The 20,716-nt window shown below is 58.4% G+C and overlaps 2 protein-coding genes and 1 long non-coding RNA gene across 10 annotated transcripts; 2 read left to right on the top strand and 1 right to left on the bottom strand.

Annotated features, from left to right (window-relative positions):
* Positions 1 to 104: 104 nt before the first annotated feature.
* LOC309795518 (5-hydroxyisourate hydrolase-like) lies at positions 105 to 3,030 on the top strand. Of its 3 annotated transcripts, none has more exons than XM_082607903.1 (4): positions 105 to 251; positions 912 to 1,051; positions 2,304 to 2,439; positions 2,897 to 3,030. In XM_082607903.1, the coding sequence occupies exons 2-4, from the start codon at positions 921 to 923 to the stop codon at positions 2,984 to 2,986; spliced, it is 357 nt and encodes a 118-aa protein (XP_082464029.1). In that variant the 5' UTR covers positions 105 to 251; positions 912 to 920; the 3' UTR covers positions 2,987 to 3,030. The 3 variants fall into 3 exon arrangements, with proteins under 3 accessions (XP_082464029.1, XP_082464027.1, XP_082464028.1); XM_082607901.1 differs by lacking the exon at positions 105 to 251 and adding an exon at positions 263 to 543; XM_082607902.1 differs by lacking the exon at positions 105 to 251 and adding an exon at positions 263 to 543 and having other exon boundaries at positions 2,304 to 2,429; positions 2,897 to 2,982.
* A 368-nt stretch (positions 3,031 to 3,398) lies between these two features.
* Positions 3,399 to 18,182, bottom strand: DRC4 (dynein regulatory complex subunit 4). 6 transcript variants are annotated; one of them, XM_082607886.1, is made up of 11 exons: positions 18,102 to 18,182; positions 16,247 to 16,333; positions 14,058 to 14,255; positions 13,193 to 13,399; positions 11,594 to 11,648; positions 10,787 to 10,992; positions 10,130 to 10,297; positions 9,804 to 9,890; positions 7,512 to 7,721; positions 5,879 to 5,944; positions 3,399 to 3,550 (listed from the first exon to the last, which is right to left on the bottom strand). In XM_082607886.1, the coding sequence occupies exons 1-11, from the start codon at positions 18,102 to 18,104 to the stop codon at positions 3,401 to 3,403; spliced, it is 1,437 nt and encodes a 478-aa protein (XP_082464012.1). In that variant the 5' UTR covers positions 18,105 to 18,182; the 3' UTR covers positions 3,399 to 3,400. The 6 variants fall into 6 exon arrangements, with proteins under 6 accessions (XP_082464012.1, XP_082464010.1, XP_082464009.1 ...); XM_082607884.1 differs by having other exon boundaries at positions 9,714 to 9,890; XM_082607883.1 differs by having other exon boundaries at positions 5,840 to 5,944; positions 9,714 to 9,890.
* Positions 5,686 to 7,685, top strand: LOC309795523. Its single transcript, XR_014292268.1, has 3 exons — positions 5,686 to 5,774; positions 5,939 to 6,896; positions 7,607 to 7,685. It is a non-coding gene; the product is annotated as an uncharacterized lncRNA (long non-coding RNA).
* Positions 18,183 to 20,716: the final 2,534 nt, after the last annotated feature.

The raw sequence follows: 20,716 nt of genomic DNA on the forward strand, positions 1-20,716 counted from the left end.
AACAAGCTACACCGGTTCAGGGACTCCCAGGGGTCGTCAGGCTCGCCCTGCGCCGCCCAGCGGCCGAAGTGGACCTTGGCTGGACATACCCGCCCCGCCATAGCCCCACCCCCTCCCCGCGGCCCTCCCTGTCCGGTCCCGCCCAGCACTCCACCCCAACGTCCCCCAGCCCCGCCCCTCGGGCCCCCGCCCCGCGCCGCCCCCCAAGGCCGCTCCACTTCCGGGCGGGAGGAGTCTCCACGGCCCCGCAGGTCTGTGCTCCGTGATCGCCCACCCCTCCCGCCCCCCACCATGAAGCCCCCTGGGCCCCTCCAGGTGGGCACCGAGGTGAAGCCGCTGCGAACCAGACCAGCCTCACGCCTCCCTGTGGCTCCGCCCCGAGTTTGGTCAGACACGTGGCCCCGGGGCCTGGGAGGGGCCCGGGGAGGTTCTGGGGGTGGCGGCGTGGTGTCGCCACCTCGCCAGCCCCCAGGCCGGCCTGGCATGAGCTCCGGGGTCGCCCTGCGGCTGCGGACACTCCGGCGACACCTGGGCTGCCCGGAGGTAGGGGGACAGGCCCGGACTCGGAGCCCCTGAACTCTCCTCACCTGGGGCTAAGGGGACAGAGCTGGGTGCCGGGAGAAGAACCCCGTGTGGCCACCCACAGCCGGCACTGACTGAGGGGGAGGCCCCTGGGTGTGGAGACCCCTTCAGTGCTGGGGGGAGGGGGCTGCTGGGGGAGGAGGGGGACAGGTCAGCGACCTGCATGGCAGTGAGTCACTGCAGCCTGCTCGGGCTGCTCGGCAACTCCACCACCCAGGGCCCAGGGGCAGTTTGGGACTTTGTCCCCCGGGGCTGTTTACACCAACTCCGCTGCCTCATACCGGCGGGTGTGGACACAAGGCAGCTTCCCTGCCCCTCTCATGGCCCAGGGCAGAGGCATGGAGCCCGGCAGCAGCCCGCTGACCACACACGTACTGGACACTGCCTCAGGGCTTCCGGCCGAGGGCCTCTGCCTCCGTCTGTCCAGGCTCGAGGACCATGGCCAGCAGTGGACCGAGCTGAGGAAAAGGTAGGAGGGCGGTCTCGGGCAGGATTCGAGTCCAGACCACCTCCCCACCCCACACCAGGGCAAGGGGTGCACACCTGGAAGGCAGGGACCAGGGCTCACCACAGCCGGACGGTCCCCTGCAGACTACCAGGGCCGCTCTTTCAACAGGCTGTGTAGGCCTGGCCAGGGCCACAGAACGTGCTGGGACAGCTCCCAGCCCAAGTGCCCGCTGCAGGGGGAAGAGGGGTCTGTCTCTTCCTGCAGGCTGGGCCGGCCGAGGCCTGAGGTGGGACCTGAAAGGCCTGGCTGTCACTGCCGGACGGGTGGCCTGTGCAGGGCAGCAGGCGAGCACTGGACGTTCTCTACGTTCTCACTACACTCTGTGTGCAGACACCACAGGCAGCCCTTTCCTAGACTGGGGGGCGAGGGGGGACGGCTGGGACAGCAGGAGGTGTCCGCTGCCTGGCAGCGCTACCCCTGCCCCAGGCCCAGGCTCTGCTGGGGGACGCCCAGCCCAGACCGACAGGTGTCATGGGTCAGCCTGTGAGCAGTTTCCCCCGACCCTCCCACTGGTGTGGGCTGGTAGGCTGGACCCCAAAGGTTCCAGGCCCGAGGGTATGGAGCCCTTCAGAAAAGCAGGGGGTCCAGGCCCCGTCTGAGCTTGGAGGAACACACAGAGTCCAGGGCGGGGGGCCGTACAGACCCACTCCCAACCACACCCCCTAAACTGCGCTGGTAAATGCCACCCTTTCTGATCACAGCACAGATGCCTGCGAGCACAGCTGCAGGTGACGGGGGCGCCTAGCGAGCAGAGGCCCTCAGAGCCTCCACTGGTGAAGCTGCAAACAGGCCACCACGCGGACGGCGATTTGGGTACAGTTACTGAACCAGAAAGCCACGTGCAGTATATTAAACAAAAAGTACACGTTATAAAACAGTGTGACTAGTACAACCCAGTTTTAAAGTTTGTAAATGAGCATATTTATGCATAGAGAAAATCTGAAAAGTATACATGCCAGATATAAAGCGATGATTGCTCATGGGGTAGATTGTGGGAATTTTCTGCCTTCTGCTTCTCGGTGATTTCTTAAACAGTGCGCAGTGTCCCTGGGCTGCCCCAGAGCCCCAGGTCCTGGAGGCTGTCCTGCTCCACAGCCGCCCAGGCCCGCTCACCCGAGTCCCAGTCAGGCTGCGGGGACATCGGAGGTCGGTGGGCACGCAGCCCCGGGGGCCCCTCAGCCCCCTCTGCAGTGCCCCCGCTTCCTCTCCCCAGCTACACGGACCGTGACGGCCGCTGCCCTGGGCTCCTGCTGCCAGGCCAGATGAAGGCGGGCACCTACAAGCTGGCCTTCGACACTGAGGGCTACTGGCAGAAGCGGGGCCAGGAGAGCTTCTACCCGTACGTGGAGGTGAGGGCCAGACGGGTGGGGGCCCACGACTCACTGTGACCCGCAGGCTGGCCCTGCGCCTCCACCACGTCGCACCTGCTTTGGGCTCCCAGAAGAAAGGGGTGCCGGACTTGACCACGTCACACCTGTCCCTGCCCTGCTCCGGGGTCAGGCTGACTCAGCCCCTGCAGACAGAGGCTCACCCGAGCCCCGTCCAGCTCACTGTGCCCCTTCAGTTGCCCTGTTCGGGCGGGACCCCTTGGGAACCTGCAGACCCAGGGCCCCTCAGATCGAGTGCTTTCTCTGGGGAGGACCCAGCCACACCCACCGCCCCCCCCCAGCTGGCCCTGGGGCTCCTGCCCCCCAACTGCAGCCCCAGGCCAGCCATCTGGGCTGCTGAGTCCACGGCAGCACTGGGGCCAGGCTGAGTGCACTCCATGCTGGCCCCTGGCTCTCCTGGTGTCCCCTCTGCCCGCAGGTCGTTTTCACCATCACAAACGAGACCCACAAGTTGCACGTGCCGCTGCTGCTGAGCCCGTGGTCTTATACCACGTACCGAGGGAGCTAGCGGCTGACCGGCAGCCGGCCTGCGAGCCCGGACCCGTCACCACGGCAGGCTGAGCCGCCCCCGACCAGCAGGGCAAGCTTGTTGCTCGCAGGCACCAGGGTCACACTTCCCGGGGACGTTCTGGCCCCGATTTCCCAGTGGCAGCTGTCACTCGGGCTTCAATAAAGCTGCTGGCATCTGTGAGCGCTCGGCTGGAGCTGCCCAGCCCCAGGTGGGATGGGGGCGGCTGTGCGCACAGAGCTGGTGGGCTCGGGGAAGGGGCCGGACGGCACCGTGGGCCCTGGGGGCCTCTCCACACAGCCACGCAACAGGACATGCAGCACTTGTGAAAACCTTCATTTGCTGACGACGCACGTCTTCAGAACAAATACCTGCTGTCCTCGGCGCTTGAGGGGGGTGTCGTCCGGGCAGGGGCTACGTTGGGGTGCTCACGAGTCCTGCGGGGCCCTGGCCCAGCATCTGCCCGATCACGGCCGTCTCCAGGGGCTTGAAGCCCACGTTGTCCAGGGGGACCCCAAAGGCCAGGAGCTTCGCCTCATAGGTACGCAGCAAGTCATTGTGGGCCTGTGGGGACACAGAGGCCTCAGGGGAGGGGTAGCCGGGGCTGACCCTCGCTCAGGCACACCCAGCCCCGTGGAGAGCTAGCCTTTACCAGGTGCTCACTACACCAGACCCAGACCCTCACACGCTTATTTAAATTTGAGAATCTAATTGGCTTTACTCATGGCAGCATCCCATCTAGTAAGCGGAAGGGTGCTCCGAGGAGCTGTATAAAATGGAGGCTTTTATGGGCACAGGAGGGTGGGACAAGGAGGTTAAAAGGGTGGGTGCCTTCCTTTAGGGGAGGCAGGGGGTCTTAGGCAGATCACCTCCCACTGCTGATGGGTTTAAATTTCCACTCTAGGGAGAGGCTAAAACTTCAATTAGATTAGGTATTAAGTCTTGGTAGCGTTTCACATAAGTGACTCCGTTTAGGGCCTGTTGTTTCTTTTTAACAGTCCCCCCTTTTGACCAAACTCTTAGCCTGAGAGATATGATCAAAATTTTAAGGCATTAGTGCCGCTCACAGCTACCACCTGTATTATCTCAGCTTTTGCTGATTCTGTTTGGGTTTTTGTTTTTGTTTTCCTGAATCTCTGGGATTCACAGGTCAAGACTTCGGGTTCACATTTTTTAAGTCCGTCATTCCCCACGTCTTTTTCAATATTCCAGTCTTAAGGAGATCATTTGCTTGGTGGTTAGTGGCTGCGAACATGCATTTAAAGCTTTTGGGAAAACATAATGCACCAGGGGTATGATTATGATTATTATAAGCAGGACAAACCCCAGTGTTTGGAGTCCTCAAGACCAAACCAATCAAAGGCCCCATGGAAGGGGCCACCCTTTTAAGCCAAGTGACTTGCCCAGGGATCTTATGTAGCTGAGTTTCCACCTCCCCAGAAGAGTGGTCCAGATGAGCAGGTGGTGATGGCCACGCACAGACACCTCCTGGCTCAGCTAGAAGACAACCAGAGGCTTTCCTTCTGTTGAGAACAACTCTGGCCCGAGTCTGAGGACTTTTATTGGGCACTACCCAACCACTTCATGTGTGGGACCTCGGGTAACCCACAGTGGAAGATGCCCCCACCGTCCCCGTTTCACGGCTGGGGAGACTGAAGAGGGCGTGCACTCAGAGCAGGACTGTGGTTTGAGTTCCTGGTTCCCTGCAAGCATTTCTCACTCAGGCTCAGCATCCCTGCCTTCTCAGGGATGACCCTCCCTGCCTTGTCTACTGGCATCTATTCCCTTCCCCCATCCCAGAAATGCCGAGATCTGGGCAACAGCGCTGGCAGGGCCAACGCACACAGGGTTTCCGCTCCCCCATCCTTTAAAAGCAGATGTTTTTAAAAGGGCGCATTTCACCAGACGGTTGTAAGCGTTTGAAGAGCTGACGCGTGTTAAATGCTTAGAGCCTGGCCTGACGCAGAGCAAAAGCTCAAAGGGGCTCCTTGCCCTCAGCATCGCCAAAACAAGGTGCTGGGAGCTGAGAGTAAAGGGTGAGCCAGGGCCGGGCTCCAGGACATCTCGGGGGCTGGGCCCTGGCCCTCACCCTTCTCTGGGGTTCAGCCCTCCCCACAATCAGATGTGGGTTATGGAAATTCCCCCAAGAATGCATGTAAGTATCAGGGGTTCCCAGAGCACCTGGGGAGGGCCCTGTGGGCAGGGAAGGCCCCGGGCGTTTGGTCACCACGGAGCCCAGGGCCCGTGACGGGCACTGCCTTCATCCTGGCGCTCCACAGCCCAGGGCTCACATCTGAGTCACACTCGCGGGGTGCTCGCTCTCAGGAAGCGCGTCTGCAGGCAGCAGTGTGTCTGCGTCCCCACAGGCCAAGCACTGACAGAGCCGCAGGCTCAGCCACAGAGCTGGGGACGCTGGGTGCAGGGCACAGACGGCACCAGGGTCAGGGCACTGCACTCCCCAGCTGCAGGAGGCCTCTGTGTGTGGCTTTTGCCAGGCTCATAAAGGCCTTGGAAGACGTGCTTGGAAGACATGGAGGTTACTCTGAGGGCGCAGAGAGCCCCCCGCCCCAAACCGCCCCAGAGGCCAGGCTAGCGCCGTGGCGCCAGAGCAAGGGCCGGACAGGGACACAGGGACAGCCTGCTGGACAGGACGTCACACATGCACTGGCCAGGCCCCATCAGGGACACCAGGACAGTGTCGGAGCCATGCGGATGTACTCCAGGCCACCTGCAGGTCAAGTGACCCTGGGCAGGCGCAGACGGCCTCAGACTGTGCCAACACCCAAAGGTAAAGATCAGGTGGGGTCCTGGGTGAGGAAGGGGCCTGGGGGAGGGGTGTGGAGCCCCGGGCACCTGGCAGAACATGGGGGAGGGGTGGGGGTCTCCTCGCACCTTGCAGACCCGGGCCAGCTCGTACTGCAGGTCTTTGATGGTGCTGTTCTTCGATTCCAGAAGGTCCTGAGGAAACGAAGGTGTCAGGACGTCCACCGGGGAGTGGCTGGTGTGGAAAGGTCTCCAAGGGAGACAGATCTGCATCTCCATAAGGAAACTGCCCAGATGGGGCAGCCTGGCCTGCTTCTGGGGCCACCCCGGCTGCCAACGCCATCCCAGGGAAAACCCCCTTGATCCTCCACCTGCCCTGGCCCCCCAGGCGCAGCCATGGTGACTGCCATGGACGGGCCGAGTTTTTATCCCCTCACCCTGGTCGCTGGCAGCACTGGGTCGCTGGCCCAGCTGCAAGACCGGCTGTCCTTCCCAAGAGGAGAGCAGGAAAGCCCTCCTCCCCTCTGTGATTCACACACAAAAGGGACAACAACAGAGATGAGCCCCAGACTCAGGACCATGGTGATGCCAGCCCAGACGAGGCCCCACCACGAGGCTGCACTACCCCAGCCCCGAGAGCCGAGCCTGGGTAACTTGGGTCCTCCAGGCACTGCCACCCACTGAGCCAGGGCCATCGCTCCCCTGTGAGCAAACACCTGGTCTCAGCCAGAACCGTGGGCACGACATCACCTCGGACCCCAGCCCCCTCCTCCACTGGTGACGAGTCATCCTCTGTCAGCCCTGCCCACCCTCTCCTGCCCTCCTGTTGCCATCTGAGGCCTGGAACCCAGAAGATCTGCTTCTGTGTGAATGAAGAGCAGGGACAGACAGGGCCCTCCAGCGTGGAAGGACCTTCCGTGGAGTCATGGAGGCCAGCTGTGGTCTGTGTCCGTCTCCTAGACCCCCAAGGAAACCATACCTGGGGCCACCTCAGGCCTGGCGGCTACAGGTCACCCAACTGGCCAGGATCCCAGAGCCAGGCCACGCTTCACTAGCAGCACCAAAGACCCCTTGTCCGTCCTCACCTGTTTTCTTCTGTGGCACGTCCCACCCAGGTCAGGGAGCAGAGGGACAAGGCCAGTTCCAGGTAAGGTCACTGCCAGGGGCATCAGGGCTTCTGCCTGCTGACCCAGCGGCAGTGGTAACTGCCGTCCTGAGTCCTCAGCTCTCCCTGCTGGCTTGTGGGCACCGAGGCCTCGTCTGTCTTTTTACTGCTGTGCCCCATGCCCGGGACAGTCCCAGCCCAGAGGAAAGCCACACACAACTGCAGACACACGAGTGAACAGACGCTCCAGCCTCTGCTCAGATGTGACTCCCTCTGGGAAGCCTTCCCAGCAGCCATCACAAAGGCCACCCACGGCCCTGCCACGGCCTCAACCAGCACATCTCAGTGTCCCAGGCGGACGGTGGCCGTGGCCTTGGCTGAGAGGCTAAGCTGGAGTGGGCAGTGGACTCGGGCTCGAAGGTGCCGGGAGGCTAAGGAGGGACTGGGGAAGACCTCAGAGACACCAGGGCAGAGCCCGGGAACCTGGGGAGCCCGATGGCACACACAGGCCTGGGCACTCGGGCCAGGAAACCACAACAGCCCCTCCCCGAGGTGAACTGAGACTCCACTGAGGGACGGAGGCTGGAGCACAAGACAGGAGCCCCGACCCGAGCCCAGGCCGCCAAAAGCCCCTCCCCGGGCGCCCCCGGGACCGACCTCCAGCTTGCGGGACACGAGGGTCAGGGCCGCAGGGTCCAGGTTGGAGGCCGCCAGCACCTCGTTGAACTGCACCTCCTTCTTCTCCACCGCAGCGGCCAGTGCCTGTACCTTGCGCTCCAAGACGAGGTTCTTGAGGCCCACCTTCTGCTGCACCTCCAGGATGGCTGCGGTGAACTTCCGGTACAGCCCATCCCGCTCCTGCTGCACCTGCGGGATGGGCCCAGGCTTCTCACTGGCAAGAAGCCCCTCCCAGCTCTGCCCCAGGGCCACGGCACAGCGCCTTCACCAGCGCCCAGCCACAGGCAGGTGGGTCTGCATCGTCTACACTGCCTGGGCCCCACTCTGTGACCGAACTAGAGGTGTGCGGCTGTCCACACCATGGGCGGCAGGAGGAAACACCTCTGGGAAGGAGTCTCAGGAAGCCACGGGGACCCTAGTACGAGCTGCACAGACCCCCAGAGGGGCTGGGGCCAGCCCTGCCCTGGGTCTGGGCAGCAGGCTCGGGACATGATCATCCCCATGAGGTCCAGGGCCTCAGACTCAGCAGTGTTGGGGTGGGGGCCCTTTGGAGGTCCACTCCCTCTGCCAGCCCCAGACCCTGGAACACAGGTCTAGAGCGAGCACTGGAGCCACCCGCCTGTCCACCAAGGACAGTGTCCTTTTCATCTCCTTTAACTTTTAACTGTGCACCATTAAACAATCAAGACTGAGTAAAAAGGAAAAAGTAAACACTCCTCAACCCCACTTCCCAGAGGCCACCATCTGAGCATTTGCTGGAACTCCTTCCAGAATGTTCTGCACTGCCGTAAAAACACACATCACTGCTAGGAAGAGGAGAGGGCCGTGCTGAAACCCTGTAGCACCGTGTCTTTCTAACTACAGGATCGTATTCTCAAGATGTGCTTCAATCCAGTCCCTGTCCCTCTGCTCTTTAAAACGTGACGAGTCTTGGGCTTCCCTGGTGGCGCAGTGGTTGACAGTCCGCCTGCTGATGCAGGGGACACGGGTTCGTGCCCCGGTCCGGGAAGATCCCACATGCCGCGGAATGGCTGGGCCCGTGAGCCATGGCCGCTGAGCCTGCGCGTCCGGAGCCGGTGCTCCGCAACAAGAGAGGCCACGATAGTGAGAGGCCGCCGCTTGCCACAGCTAGAGAAAGCCCTCGCACAGAAACAAAGACCCAACACAGCCATAAATAAATAAATAAAGTTCATTCTGCAAGTATTTAAAAAAAAAGTGACACGTCTGGTTTCTTAGGGGCGCTGCCTGCCTCCCCTGCCGCAGACGACATGCAGATGGAAGAGAAGGTGGTAGAGTCCCCTCCCCACTCACGCCACCTTGCAGTGGGGAGCCGCGTCTCCCTGGTTGCCTGCGGACCCTCCCCTCAGCTGCCCTCAGCCTCCGGGACCCTCGGAGGCTCCTTGAGGGTGACTCTAGCTCTGACCACTTACGGGATGTCCTTTCCACTGTCACAGTCTGCAGCCGTAACGGCTCACACAGAGGGGGCGGCTCTGTCCTCGGCCAGGCCCGGGGCCAGACCCCGGGACCTGCAGGCAGGGAGGCCCATCTCTGCAGAAAAGCACGTGCAGTGAGACACCTGCCACCCAATCACATCAGTGAAGACCTGGTGCCGGCGGAAGTGGCCCCTAGGGCACTGTGGGTGGGGTCACAACTCTGAACATCCCTCCCTGCAGACTATCTGCACCCTGAACGTGAACCTTCTCGCCCAGCAGTTCCCCTGCTAGGAATCGACTTCCCTGAAAGGGATACACAGTTGCACAAAGATAACTTAAAAGGATGCTTGTAACAGCAAAGGACTGAAACAGAGATTTCAAGTGTGACCCGATCGGAGAGACGGCACACAGGCTGAGACGAGAGCATGGGCGCTCCAGACGCCCTCACTTCTGGGAAGCAGTGTCCCTACGCCGGGACACACAAGAGTCTGGGAGGAGAGTCAGGGAGCTCTGACCACTTGTGAGGACCAGCGCACGGCCCCAAGGGCCTCATGTTTGTACCCACAGGCTTCCTTACAATGCACACATGAAGGTTTGGGACTTAGAAACACACACACAGATGAAAAAAGCCCTTCCTTCAAGGGGCCAGGCCACCTCCACGCTTCAGAGGAGAGCCCCAGGGGACAGCCGTGGGCACCACCCACTCCCCACCAGGGACCGCCCTCTGAGACCCGGGCCGGCCGCCCACCGAGAGCCGCGCGGCACGAGGAGGGCCACGGGACCTCCAGCGGCCGGAGCTGGGCGCGCAGCCCAGAACCCAGGCGTCCCGGGAGCTCGCCTGCATGAAGCGCTGCTCCAGAACCTCGTGCTCCCACTGCAGGCTCTTCAGCTCCTCCTCAGCGACTTTCAGACGGGCTTTCGTGCGCTGGAGAGAAAATGGGGCTGGGGGAGAAAGCCCTCCCGACTCAGGCACCCACACGATGCAGCTCCCAGACCTGAGGGGCTGAGCCACCCATCTCCCAGAACAGGTGCCAGCCTCATGTGCCCCAGGGCCACCAGGCCCAGGAAGAAGGGGCTCCACTCTGGTCCTCAGGAAACGCCTCCGTGCCCTTCCACACCCAGGAGGAGGTGCCAGGGAAGGCCAGGAATCAGGCAGAAACCCACCAGCAGGATCTGCTTGTCCCTCTCGTAGCCCCGGAGCTGCTTCTGCATCTCGCTCATCTCGTCCCGAGCCTTCTGCAGGGGGTCTGCCAGGCGCCTGTTCTGCGTGGACACCTCCATCATCTCCTTCTCCAGGTGCTTCTCCTTCTTCCGCGCGTCCTCCACCTGCTCCTGTGGGCACGAGGGGCGGGGGATCGGCAGGCAGGACCAGGGGCTGCGGCCTGCAGGACGAGGGCCGCAAGCCCCCCTGCCCGCAGACAATGGTCCTGCCGGCACGGTGAGGACCTACATCTGTTTTATGTGTAAACACACAGTATTTTTTCACAGTTTTAACTTATTCTGAATTTTCTAGTACTTCAGCCTCTGTGCAAGTTGAGAGATTACACTTTGCTCATGACCCCCAGAGGACATCCTCCACGGCTGCCAGCACTTGGGTGACGATGACGCCCCTGTGGTTCCACCTGACCTTCGACATATCCCAGTGCACACAGGTGTATCACTTCCCTGCCACGTGAGGGTCAGGGCAACAGCCGGACCGCAGCCACGGCTGTAGCGGGCAACACAACTTGTGAGCTTCGATCAGGGGCAGCTGAAGGGCGGGGTCAAACGTTTCTACAAGCAGGGGGGTCGGCCCGAGGGGGCTGGGCACCCCGGCCGCACCTTGAGGGAGTTGATGAGAGCCAGGTTGTTGAAGGTGATTCCGTTGTAATAGTTCCTGATGTCCGTGAAGGCCTCCTCGTGGCGCTGCACAAGCACGCTGATCTGGCCGTTCTTCCTCTCCTCCACCTCGTGGATCTCTGTCTTCCTGCGCAGGTCAAGCTCTTCCCTGAGCATCCTGACCTTCTTATCGTGCTTGGCCTCGATTTCTGAAAGGCAGCAGCACACAGAGCCCTGTGGCTACGAGAAGGGATGGCAGCTGTGCCCAGGGCCGAGAACGCCCACCAGGACGAAGGCCTCACCAACAAGCTCTGCGGACGGCAGGGCGGGGCGGGGAGGTTCCCCTGCTCTGCGGCACCAGCACACACGCCAGCCTGCCCTCCTTGCCCGTCGCAGGCATCGCTAATCGATCCCTGCCTCAGGGATCCCGATAGCCGAGCGTCGCCCAGTCCCAGTGGGCTCTAACCACGGCCAGCCAGCCGGACTACGGCTCTGTTAGTAAACCAAACAGACTTCCGAGGTTGGAGCCTCCGCAGGCCAGGAGACCTGGGCGCTGCCCACGAGGCTGGATGACTACCGCCTGCTTCTAGGTGCCGCTTCGTGCCTGAGGGTGTGGGCGGTCCTCACAGCCTCCCACCTCTCATGGAATAGGGTGTTCTGGGATCCTGAATAGTCCACCAGCCTCGCTTTGCACGTCTGAGCTGTTTTAACTGGTTTATGTGCCCGGTTAGCAAGCGCTGTTGGACAGTCCCTTCCTGACGGGAGGGGCTCTGGGGCCGTCGTCGTACACGGAGCGCGGGAGACGCTGACCTCGCAGCTGCCGCTCAAAGTCCTGGCGTATCTTGGTGATCTCCTCGGCGTGTTTCTGCAGAGGGGGAAGTGGCCAGTCACTGGAGGTCAGAGGGGACGGGACAGACGCCGGCCCCTCAGCCCGGCCCCTCGCCTCACTGGCAAGGAAAGCCCGGCTCAGTAAACCTGTGTTGCTTCCGCTGGGCCCCTCACCTCCGAGCTCATGGACCCAACCCGGAATAACAAGGTTTGGTAAATTCCACATTTGATAACGGACGTCCCTCAGCGCAGGTCACCTCGGAGCTGCAGAGAATGCTGACAGACATCCCGGCCCCTGGCCGTGCCCAGCCCTTCCCACCCTACCCAGAGGCTGGACAGCAGGGGCCAGACCCACACAGAGCTGCCGGCTCCCCACTGTCGGCTAACCTGCTTTGGCTTAGAAAACTGTTACAAATTATTTTAATAGACAGTTAGAAATTCTGAATAAAAAGTTTAAACTAGACTCCAGAGCAGTGTTTTCACTCAGAGCGGCACTCTGACCATGTACCTACTCCACGCCCAAGGCCTCGCGTAAGCAGAGAGGCCGCACCGCTGTACTTGTTGGAAGGCAGCCCACTCTGTGCTTCTGTCAGAAAGACCAGACCGCCCTCAAGCGTCCAAGACTTCAGCACCCTCAAGCTTCACGGCAAAGTCTGCAGTGTTACTGATTTATTTCCACAGTCAGTTGAGGCTGGGCTGCCTCCAGACATACACAGAGGCAAGTGCACTGACAAAGTCTTTCAACCCACAGCCAGGAACAGCCTTGGAAAACCAAAGTTGGACACATCCTCCCTTTGCCCACGCCCTCCAGAGGTCCCCAACTCAGTCCTGTCCCCCAGACCCCTCATTCCTCACTCCTGGGGGCCGTGGCACTGGTCCATCCCCAGCCCTTCTCAAGGCCTGGTCTCCCCCAGCCCTGCCTTCCCCCGGCCCTTGCCCAGGTATCACCTTCTCAATGAATTCCCAGAATGCGTAGAAAAATGCGACCACCCTCGTTCCCAGGACCTTCCTGTAGCACTAAAGCCCACAGACCTGCGGCACAGGTTTGACAGTTTATGTTGTCTTCTGTCTCGGGGCAGCCTCTCCATTCTAGACCATCCGCCGTGCGTGGGCAGGCATTTTGTCAGCCCCATCCTCTGTGTCCCCAGAGATCAGAACCGGGCCTGGCGCTTAAGAAGGAATTCCAACCTCCAACTGGAACCCCGCCGCCTCCCTCAGAAAGGACCAAAGAGTCTCAAAGGTCAGCGAGGCACTTGAGAGCACAGCCCACAGGACAAACTGCTGTGGCTGCCAAAGGGCTGGAGGGCTGCTCACTTCAGGGGCCGCACGCACGTCTCTGGGGTCAGGGGTCAGCAGTATGCGGAGAGGGACCTTGAGCTGGCTTTCCCTCTTGGGAGGCCAACCTGTTGCTCAAGCCTGAGACCGAATTCTGTGCCTGGACCCCAAACCGGGCTTGTTTGGCTGCATAATGCTGCTGCTGCTGTTTAATACTTAATTGCCAAAATGCAGGAGTTAATATACAGAAATATGAATTCCCAGTTGGAGTGCATCCCGAGGTGCTCGTGGTACGCCGGCACCTACCAGCCTCAGGTTCTTCACCGCCAGCTCACCGGCCAGCTCCTGTTCCTTCAGCTCCACCTGCAGCGCCCGCGTGTTCCTGCACAGGGCGCTCTCCTGCGCGCGGCGCTCCTCCTGCGCCAGCTTCATGACCACGGTGCCCTCCGCCTTCATCTCCATCAAGCTGTTCTGATGCTCGTACAGCAAGTGCTTCACCTTCTGCTTATAGACCTGTGGGCGGGGGGGAGTACCGCCGCTCACCTGCTCTGCCCGCTCACCTGCACGCACATGCCCACCTGCACACACCTCACCTGCACAGGCTCACCTGTACACACCTGCCCACCTGCACACACATGCCCACCTGCACAGGCTCACCTTCACACACATGCCCACCTACATACACGTGCCCACCTGCACACAGAGGCTCACCTGCACACACATGCCCACCTGCACAGGCTCACCTGCACACACCTGCCCACCTGCATACACGTGCCCACCTGCACACAGAGGCTCACCTGCACACACATGCCCACCTGCACACACCTCACCTGCACAGGCTCACCTGTACACACCTGCCCACCTGCACACACATGCCCACTGCACACACCTGCTCACCTGCGCAGGCTCACCTGTACACACCTGCCCACCTGCACACACATGCCCACCTGCACACACCTGCTCACCTGTATACACATGCCACCTGCACACAGAGGCTCACCTACACACACATGCCCACCTGCACACACATAAAAAATACCCTCAGGTTCCCCACCTCAAGGACACAAAGGGCTGTGATTCCCAGAAGCAAGGCGAGACAACGCCCCTGGCCCCCGGTCCGGCTCCTCTGCCCACGTGGCAGCTCCTGTGGGGACAGGCCAGCCCCACTCACCTTGATCTCCACCTGGTGCCTCTCCGCGGCCTCCTCCATCTCCCGGTCTTTGTTCCTCAACTCAGCCTTCTTCTCCTCCAGCTGCCTCCGCGTGATCTCCCAGAAAGTGTGGATCTTGTCCCGCTCCAGCTGGAAGAAGTTGCGCTCAGCCCGCTCGCGGTCCAGCTCCTCCCGGATGCGGCCAATGTGTTCCTCCACCTGGCGGGCAGAACAGGGCCCGTGAGGCGGCCCGGCAGGGCGTGGGGCGGGGCGGGCCACCTGCCGCCAGGGGAGGGTGGACGGAGAAAGGCCAGGAAGGAAGAGGGAGGAGCTGCTCTCACCTCAGAGTAAGTCAGAGCTAAAAGTGAGAAGTTAAAGCAGGGGGCTGGGAAGGCTCGGGGACAGGGAACGTGCAGCAAACAGCAGAAATCTCTTGTATTTGGCCAAGAGTCATAAAATGATTATATGCTTTTATTCCTTCCTGGGGATTTACACTAAAGAAATTTCTCAAAAGAACACAGGAGCTTTCCGCTTAAAGATATTAGCTACACCATTATTACGACAGCAAAAGAATTAAAAAGGAAATGATCTAAGATGCTTTTCAGTAGGAGGATGGTTGGGAACTCCCTGGTGGTCCCATGATGAGGACTCCGCGCTCTCACGGGTTCAATCCCCGGTCGGGGAACTAAGATCCCACTAGCCACACAGCGTGGCCAATAAATAAATAAATAAATAAATAGGAGAATGGTTGAGAAATTAGAGTATATCAGCTAGAGGGTTGGATGGCCCAACAACACAAAGACATGAGAGTGATGTAAATATGTTCACAAAACAATGCAAAATGTAAAAAACCTTTCACCTTTAAAGATATACGTTAAGCAAAAAATATACAAAACCAGTAGACCCGAAACAGTCAAGATGGTTTGGTCCAGAGCCAAATGCAAATCTGCAAATAGGTTAAAGGAAAAAAAAAAAAAAAACAGGGCCGTCGGGGCGGGGCGGGGCTGGGCTGGGCTGGGCTCCCCAGGAGGGAGGTCTACAGTGGGGTCTACTGTGTCAGTCAGACAAAGGATCTAAGCCAGACTTCTCCCGACTCTGACTGGTTCACGCTGGACGGTCCATCACTCGATATCTAGATTTCTTATAAATATCTAGATTTCAAGCCTCTCTTCAAAACTCAGCAAACAGACAGCTCTGGAGCCCAGGGCCCACAGGTTAATATGCAGCGAACTGGCCGCAGCTGCCCTGAGTCTCTCACTCCTGCCTGGGCCCTGGAAGCTTCCCAGGTGTCCACGCCTGGAACACCGGACAGCAAGGCTCTGCTCTGCAAGACTGGCCACTGGCATGTCACAGTTCTGTCCCCCCCGGACAGGAGGAAATGGGGAGCCAAGAAACAGCCTGACGGCTGGGGCAGCGCGGTGGGTAAGCCGTTCACGCGGCAGCCTGGGGACCTTTCCAAAGTGCAACCCCACCCACCACGCTCTGCGGACACTGCCGACGGGCTCCCTGCCTGTGACACAAAGCCTCTCCACTGCTGTTCAAGGGCCTCGGCCCAGCTCTCCAGCTTCAGGTCTTATGCCTGTTTCAGTCACCTTTCATTTCCTTATCTTAAAACCACCAAAAGTAAGTAAGGGTCATTAAGGCTCACAGGAGTGCGTGTCAGACGCTCCCAGACCACACTTGCTCCCACAGTTTGCACACGTTACAGGTCTCAGGAGCCTTGTAATTGAAATTGTAATTATATAACCATGTTCTTTAGCCCTTAAGTTCATCAAAATGAACAAGTGGCCAAAAATAATTCACAGTGTTTAATGGTAAATGAAACAAATGAGAATGCTTTAGGTGTATGTACTATGATAACAGCTCTGTAAACATCTGGTGCCTACAAAAGACGATAAAAGAAAACCCAGAAAACTTAAAACAGCTTTTATATCAGAAAGACATTTCCTTCCCAACTCCTACTACCCTATAAAAAAGTTCACCCATGTGCCTGTACCGTGTTGTTTTACAACACGTGCTGTGCTTGGGCGTGCAGGCGTGGGAGGGGCGTATCCTCGTGTGGGCAGGGCAGCAGGAGCCAGGCTGAGGGGAGGTGCACGCGGAAGCGGGGGCAGCGGTCTGAAAGAGGCTCCTAGGAGAAGCCCAGAGTAGCAAACCCATCCCACACCCCCGACCCAGCACTGGTCCGTGGCTCAGGCCAGCCCACTCACCTGTTCCTTGCTCATGTCCTCCGGAGCGAGACCGTCAACAATCGGGGTACCTTTGGCTTTCCCTTTCTTCCCTTTCTTTTTGGGTGCCTTTGGTTGAAGAATAGATGGTTGGGTTAGAGTTCACCTTCTGGCTGGCTGATTCCCTCCTGGGGCCGCTTGGGAGAGGAATTCCTGTTCTGGAACGTCCATCTAACTGCCCGCTGTCTCCTGCTTCCACCCAGACCACATCACTCTGCCCTAAGGTTCCCCACCGTTAACCACAGACACATTCTGTTGATACCTTTGGAGCAGCAAGGAGAAATCTGCCTCTCAGAAGAAAATATTGTTTTCCCTCAGAAAGGAAGGGAGGGAAACTTGTTCCTTAGTATATGGCAGAGACCTCCTTGGTGTGGATGCAAAATCTACTCGGCCTCAAAAAGGAAGATGCCCCAGTACCACACTGTCAAATGTTACCCCACTGGCTATAATGTTTGGCAAGCACCATAAAGAAACCTGCAATCAGCTGTTCAGTGAGTGTAGGAAGAAGTGCCTCACAGCAACAATCAAAGCTGGCAAGATGAGGGTTCCTTCCTTCAAAACACAAAACCTCCGAGAAGCCTGGTGGAGGGAGCCGGAGCAGACTGGGGCGCTCACTTTGGGCTCTGTCAATGGGGCGAGGCCGCTTTTAACCACTTCAGCAAGGTGCCAGACGAGACCTTCCACCCTCACTCCCTTCCGAGGGCCGCTCGGCAGATGGCGAATTTCCTTATCCTTCTGCCTTTACTTCTCCCAAGTTTCTGTGGCCCATGCTTGTGTGTACGCGCATCTACGTGACTCTAACATTTTTACTACAAAAAAAGTTTTTGTGGAACTCTTACAAAACATAAGGAATAAAAGGAAAATCGCCCTATACTCCCACAAGCTAGTAAAAGTAGATGTATTTTGGTGGCCGTCTTCCCAGCTGACTTTCAAAAGACCCCTCCACGGAAATCTTCACTCCTAATACAATGCCCTTTTTCCAATCCCTCTACTCCAATAAGTTCACCCCATCAGAAGAGCCTGAAGGTTTGTCACCACCCAGCATCAGGGACAGTCAGCCAGCGGCCGCCGCCTGGTGGAGCCCCGGGGGCTCCCGCACACAGAGGCAGCCTCCCTGCCTCCCACAGCTGATGGCCACACCTGCCTGGAAACTGAGTTACCGACACCACCTACATCATGGCGGGGGTGGGGTGGCGCAGCTGTGAGCCCTACCACAGAGAGGGGCTGGGATGGAGAGCCCCAGAGGCAGCAAGCTCCCGCCTTGCTCTGCTCAGTACCGGCATCACTCCTCGCGGGCTCTCCAAGGAAACAGCAGTTCCTCTACCCTGAAGCTCTGCCCCGAAGGACTCCACGGGCACTGGACCCGCTGTCAGGACCCTCCGGTGTAGAGGGTCCTCTCACCACCCTGGTATGCCCCGGGCTCTCGACCCCAGAGACTGGAGGACCTGTGTGTCCCAGGCCCCTGCCAGGTGAGACCCTAGGTCCCAAGGGTCTCATCAATGAGCCTTCCATTCCAGGTAGGAAACACCCTCGACCGTGCACACCGGGCCCTGGGTCTGGGGGGCGCGGGAGGCGGGTGCTCTCTGACCACCCACCCCTGTGAGCACAGGATCCTGGAGAGCCCAGGTCTCTCAGCTCCAGGTGCGTGCGGGGTCCGGGGTCCAGGGTCCGCAGCACCCTGGGCCCTCCCCGTGAGGACTACACGAGAGCGCCAAGCCCTCAGTTCCGGGACCCCAGAGCTCCAGGCCTCCCGTCCCGGTGTCTCCCTGCGCGCAGGGCCGGCCCCCGAGCCCCAGGCACCCGGCGCGGACCCGACCAGACCCCCACCCCTCCTCACCATGGCTCCGGAGTCCCGCCGGCCGCGACCCGCAGACCAACGCGCCAGCCCAGCCCAGGCTGCGCGGTCTCCAGGCAACCGCTGCTAGGTTCCGCGCGAAGTCTCGAGGACCCTCGCGAGAGTCCGCCCGAGGGGTCAGGGCCTGGAAACGGCGGGAGCGCGTCCCTAGCAACGAGCTGGGCTGAGTCACTGGGTTTGGGCCGCAGCTGGGCGTCACCCCTGGGCCCACCCCCGCCCATCTTTGAAGATTCCTCCCACCTGAGGCTGGAAGGTAGCTGGGTTTCCACAAACCCTCAGAAGAAACAAAAGTAGGGAAGAGAACATGTTCCAGCTGGGTCCAAAGTTTTGAAATCAGCATGTCTCCCCTTCGGGAAAACTGGTCTGTCTGAAGAGGCCTTGTCCTTGTAATGAGGAAAAACTAGAAACCTTTGCCAGAGGTTTCCAGACACGCACTGCAGAAAAAAAAAAGTCATCAGGTTCTTTTCCTAAGCTCTTGCTCTGAAAACTGCTAACCACTTTAAGATTTCCAAAGCGAATTTCCTATCCCTCCTACCACCCAATTACCTCCATGCAAAGTGCTGTCTTTACACACCATTTGTTGTCTTTTTTCTACACTCTCAACTTTAGCACCTTCTTAAATAGTGGTTTTGCAAGAGATCATGTTTTTCCATCAGTTTTGGGATGGAGAAGAATCTTCTCTCCCTGGAGAGCTTCCTTGGGAGCAGGGTGTGAATGATGAAACAAGGCTCAGGCGGGAGATAAAGGTGCCTCCGTGGCTGGGCTTGCTTAGGCTCAGGCACTCACACAGGGACATGCATGTGAGAGCCACAGCGACGAGCCTGGAGGCTTCCTGTTTGCCCACCCAAGACCTGATCGTTCCTGGAAAGGAACAGCCCTTTGGAGGGACTGTATTGCAGAGCCGTGATTTATTCACAGCAGCCCTGAGGCCTTTGTGAAGTCTGGTGGTGTCACTGTGCCTGGGCAGACAAGAGCCTGAGCCTCTGTGTCAGAAACCTCTGGCCTGATAGGGGTCTTCTCCCCTAAGGTGGGGTCCTCCCAGAGGGGTTTTGGCAGGTGAAACAGTGCAGCTGGGTAGCATACTGGAGGAATGATAATTATTTAACACTTACTTTGCAGACCCAATATGCTAGGTGCCTCATGCTGACTGGCTTTTTGCTTTAGAAGTCTGGCTGGGAGTCCTGAATTAAATAAATGCATTAACAATAATTCCTTTCAACAAAAAGAGCAAAAATAGGAGGGTTACCTCAGGATAATGAGACAGGGTATTCATCTGTCACAAATCAACAGCACAGCGTGGTTTATCAGTGTGCACTGCAGGGATGCATAGTTCAGGGAGGCCTTGCTGCCAGCTCTCTGGGCTCCCAGTAAGACCCACAGTGACCTGTGCTTTTCATATTTGAGTTCAGATTTTTAGAAAAGAGCCTTTTCTTCACATGGGTGGCTTGAGATACTTTTATTCAGCATCAAGCTGCGCATCTCGGAAATCCAGATAAATGGCATCTGAGTTTCCTGTAAAATCAAAGACCAAATGTTAATACATACAAACTCACTGACCTATGTCTAATACCTGGCTCTTCCTAACACCCACGTACCTGGTCATCCAGGTAAACTGCCTCAGACCACAGCAGCAACTCGATGGAGGCCTGGATGTTAGGATAACACAGTGCTTAAGAAAACTAGACTCTCTTTTACAGATAAGCAGTGAAGTATTTACAAATGAAATGACATAATATATATAGGATTTGCTTCAAAACAACCCAGCAATGGAGGAGGCATTGAAAGTAAAGAAACATCAGGATCAGCCATGAGTTGGTAATCGCTGAATCTGGATGACGGTTCATGGAGGTTAACTGTGCTATTCCCTCTACTTTTGTTTGAAAATGGATTTTTTTCCTTTTTTATTTTAATTTTATTTTTTAATTGAAGTAGAGTTGATTTACATGAAAATGTTTTTAATGAAAAGTTAAAAATAAGCACTGGCCTCTGGAGTCAGATCACCTGCTGTTTACCAGCTAGGATGCCCTTGACAAGACTCCGTCTGTATCCATTTATTCATATGTCAAATGGGAATAATTAATAAACACCAATACTGTTACAGTTACTATGGCTGTGTGACAGCTTGCCCCCAAATGAAATACAGTGACGTCTGTTTTGCCCATGAACCTGCAACTTGGCTGGGACTTGGTGGGGACAGCCCACCTTGGTTCCACGTATTACCCCGTGGGGGTAGCTCAAAGGCAGGCTCTCATGCCTGGCTACTGGCTGAGACCTTATGTCTGGTTCATTGGCTATTGTGGGCCAGAAAACACTCAAGTGGCCCCTCAAATGGCCCGGGCTTTCTCACACAGAGTGGCCGGGTTCCAGGGCAGCCTTCGGAAAGAGCTGAAGACCCAGCCTTGGGAGTCACATGGCATCAACCTGCCACAGTCCATTGGCCAGAGCAGCCACAAGCTTGCCCAGGTTCGAGCAGAAGGGGCACAGACAGGGAATGTCTTGACGGGAGCAGAAGGTTCTGGAAGACACGGGGAATCAGAAATACTGCTCTGACCATTTTGAGACAATACAAACTTCCACCTCAGCTGAGTCTGAGCAGC

The sequence above is a fragment of the Mesoplodon mirus genome, assembly GCF_964341445.2.
Source record: "Mesoplodon mirus genome assembly, chromosome: 19".
Taxonomy (NCBI): Eukaryota; Metazoa; Chordata; class Mammalia; order Artiodactyla; family Ziphiidae; genus Mesoplodon; species Mesoplodon mirus.

Coding starts and splice junctions, on each gene's coding strand:
- LOC309795518 (XM_082607901.1), top strand. CDS start 292: ATGAAGCCCCCTGGGCCCCTCCAGGTGGGCACCGAGGTGAAGCCGCTG. Junction 544..911: donor GACACCTGGGCTGCCCGGAG/GTAGGGGGACAG, acceptor CTCATGGCCCAG/GGCAGAGGCATGGAGCCCGG. Junction 2,440..2,896: donor GCTTCTACCCGTACGTGGAG/GTGAGGGCCAGA, acceptor CTCTGCCCGCAG/GTCGTTTTCACCATCACAAA.
- DRC4 (XM_082607881.1), bottom strand. Junction 10,993..11,593: donor CTTTGAGCGGCAGCTGCGAG/GTCAGCGTCTCC, acceptor GCTGCCTTTCAG/AAATCGAGGCCAAGCACGAT. Junction 7,722..9,713: donor CTCGTGCCGCGCGGCTCTCG/GTGGGCGGCCGG, acceptor CCCATCCCGCAG/GTGCAGCAGGAGCGGGATGG.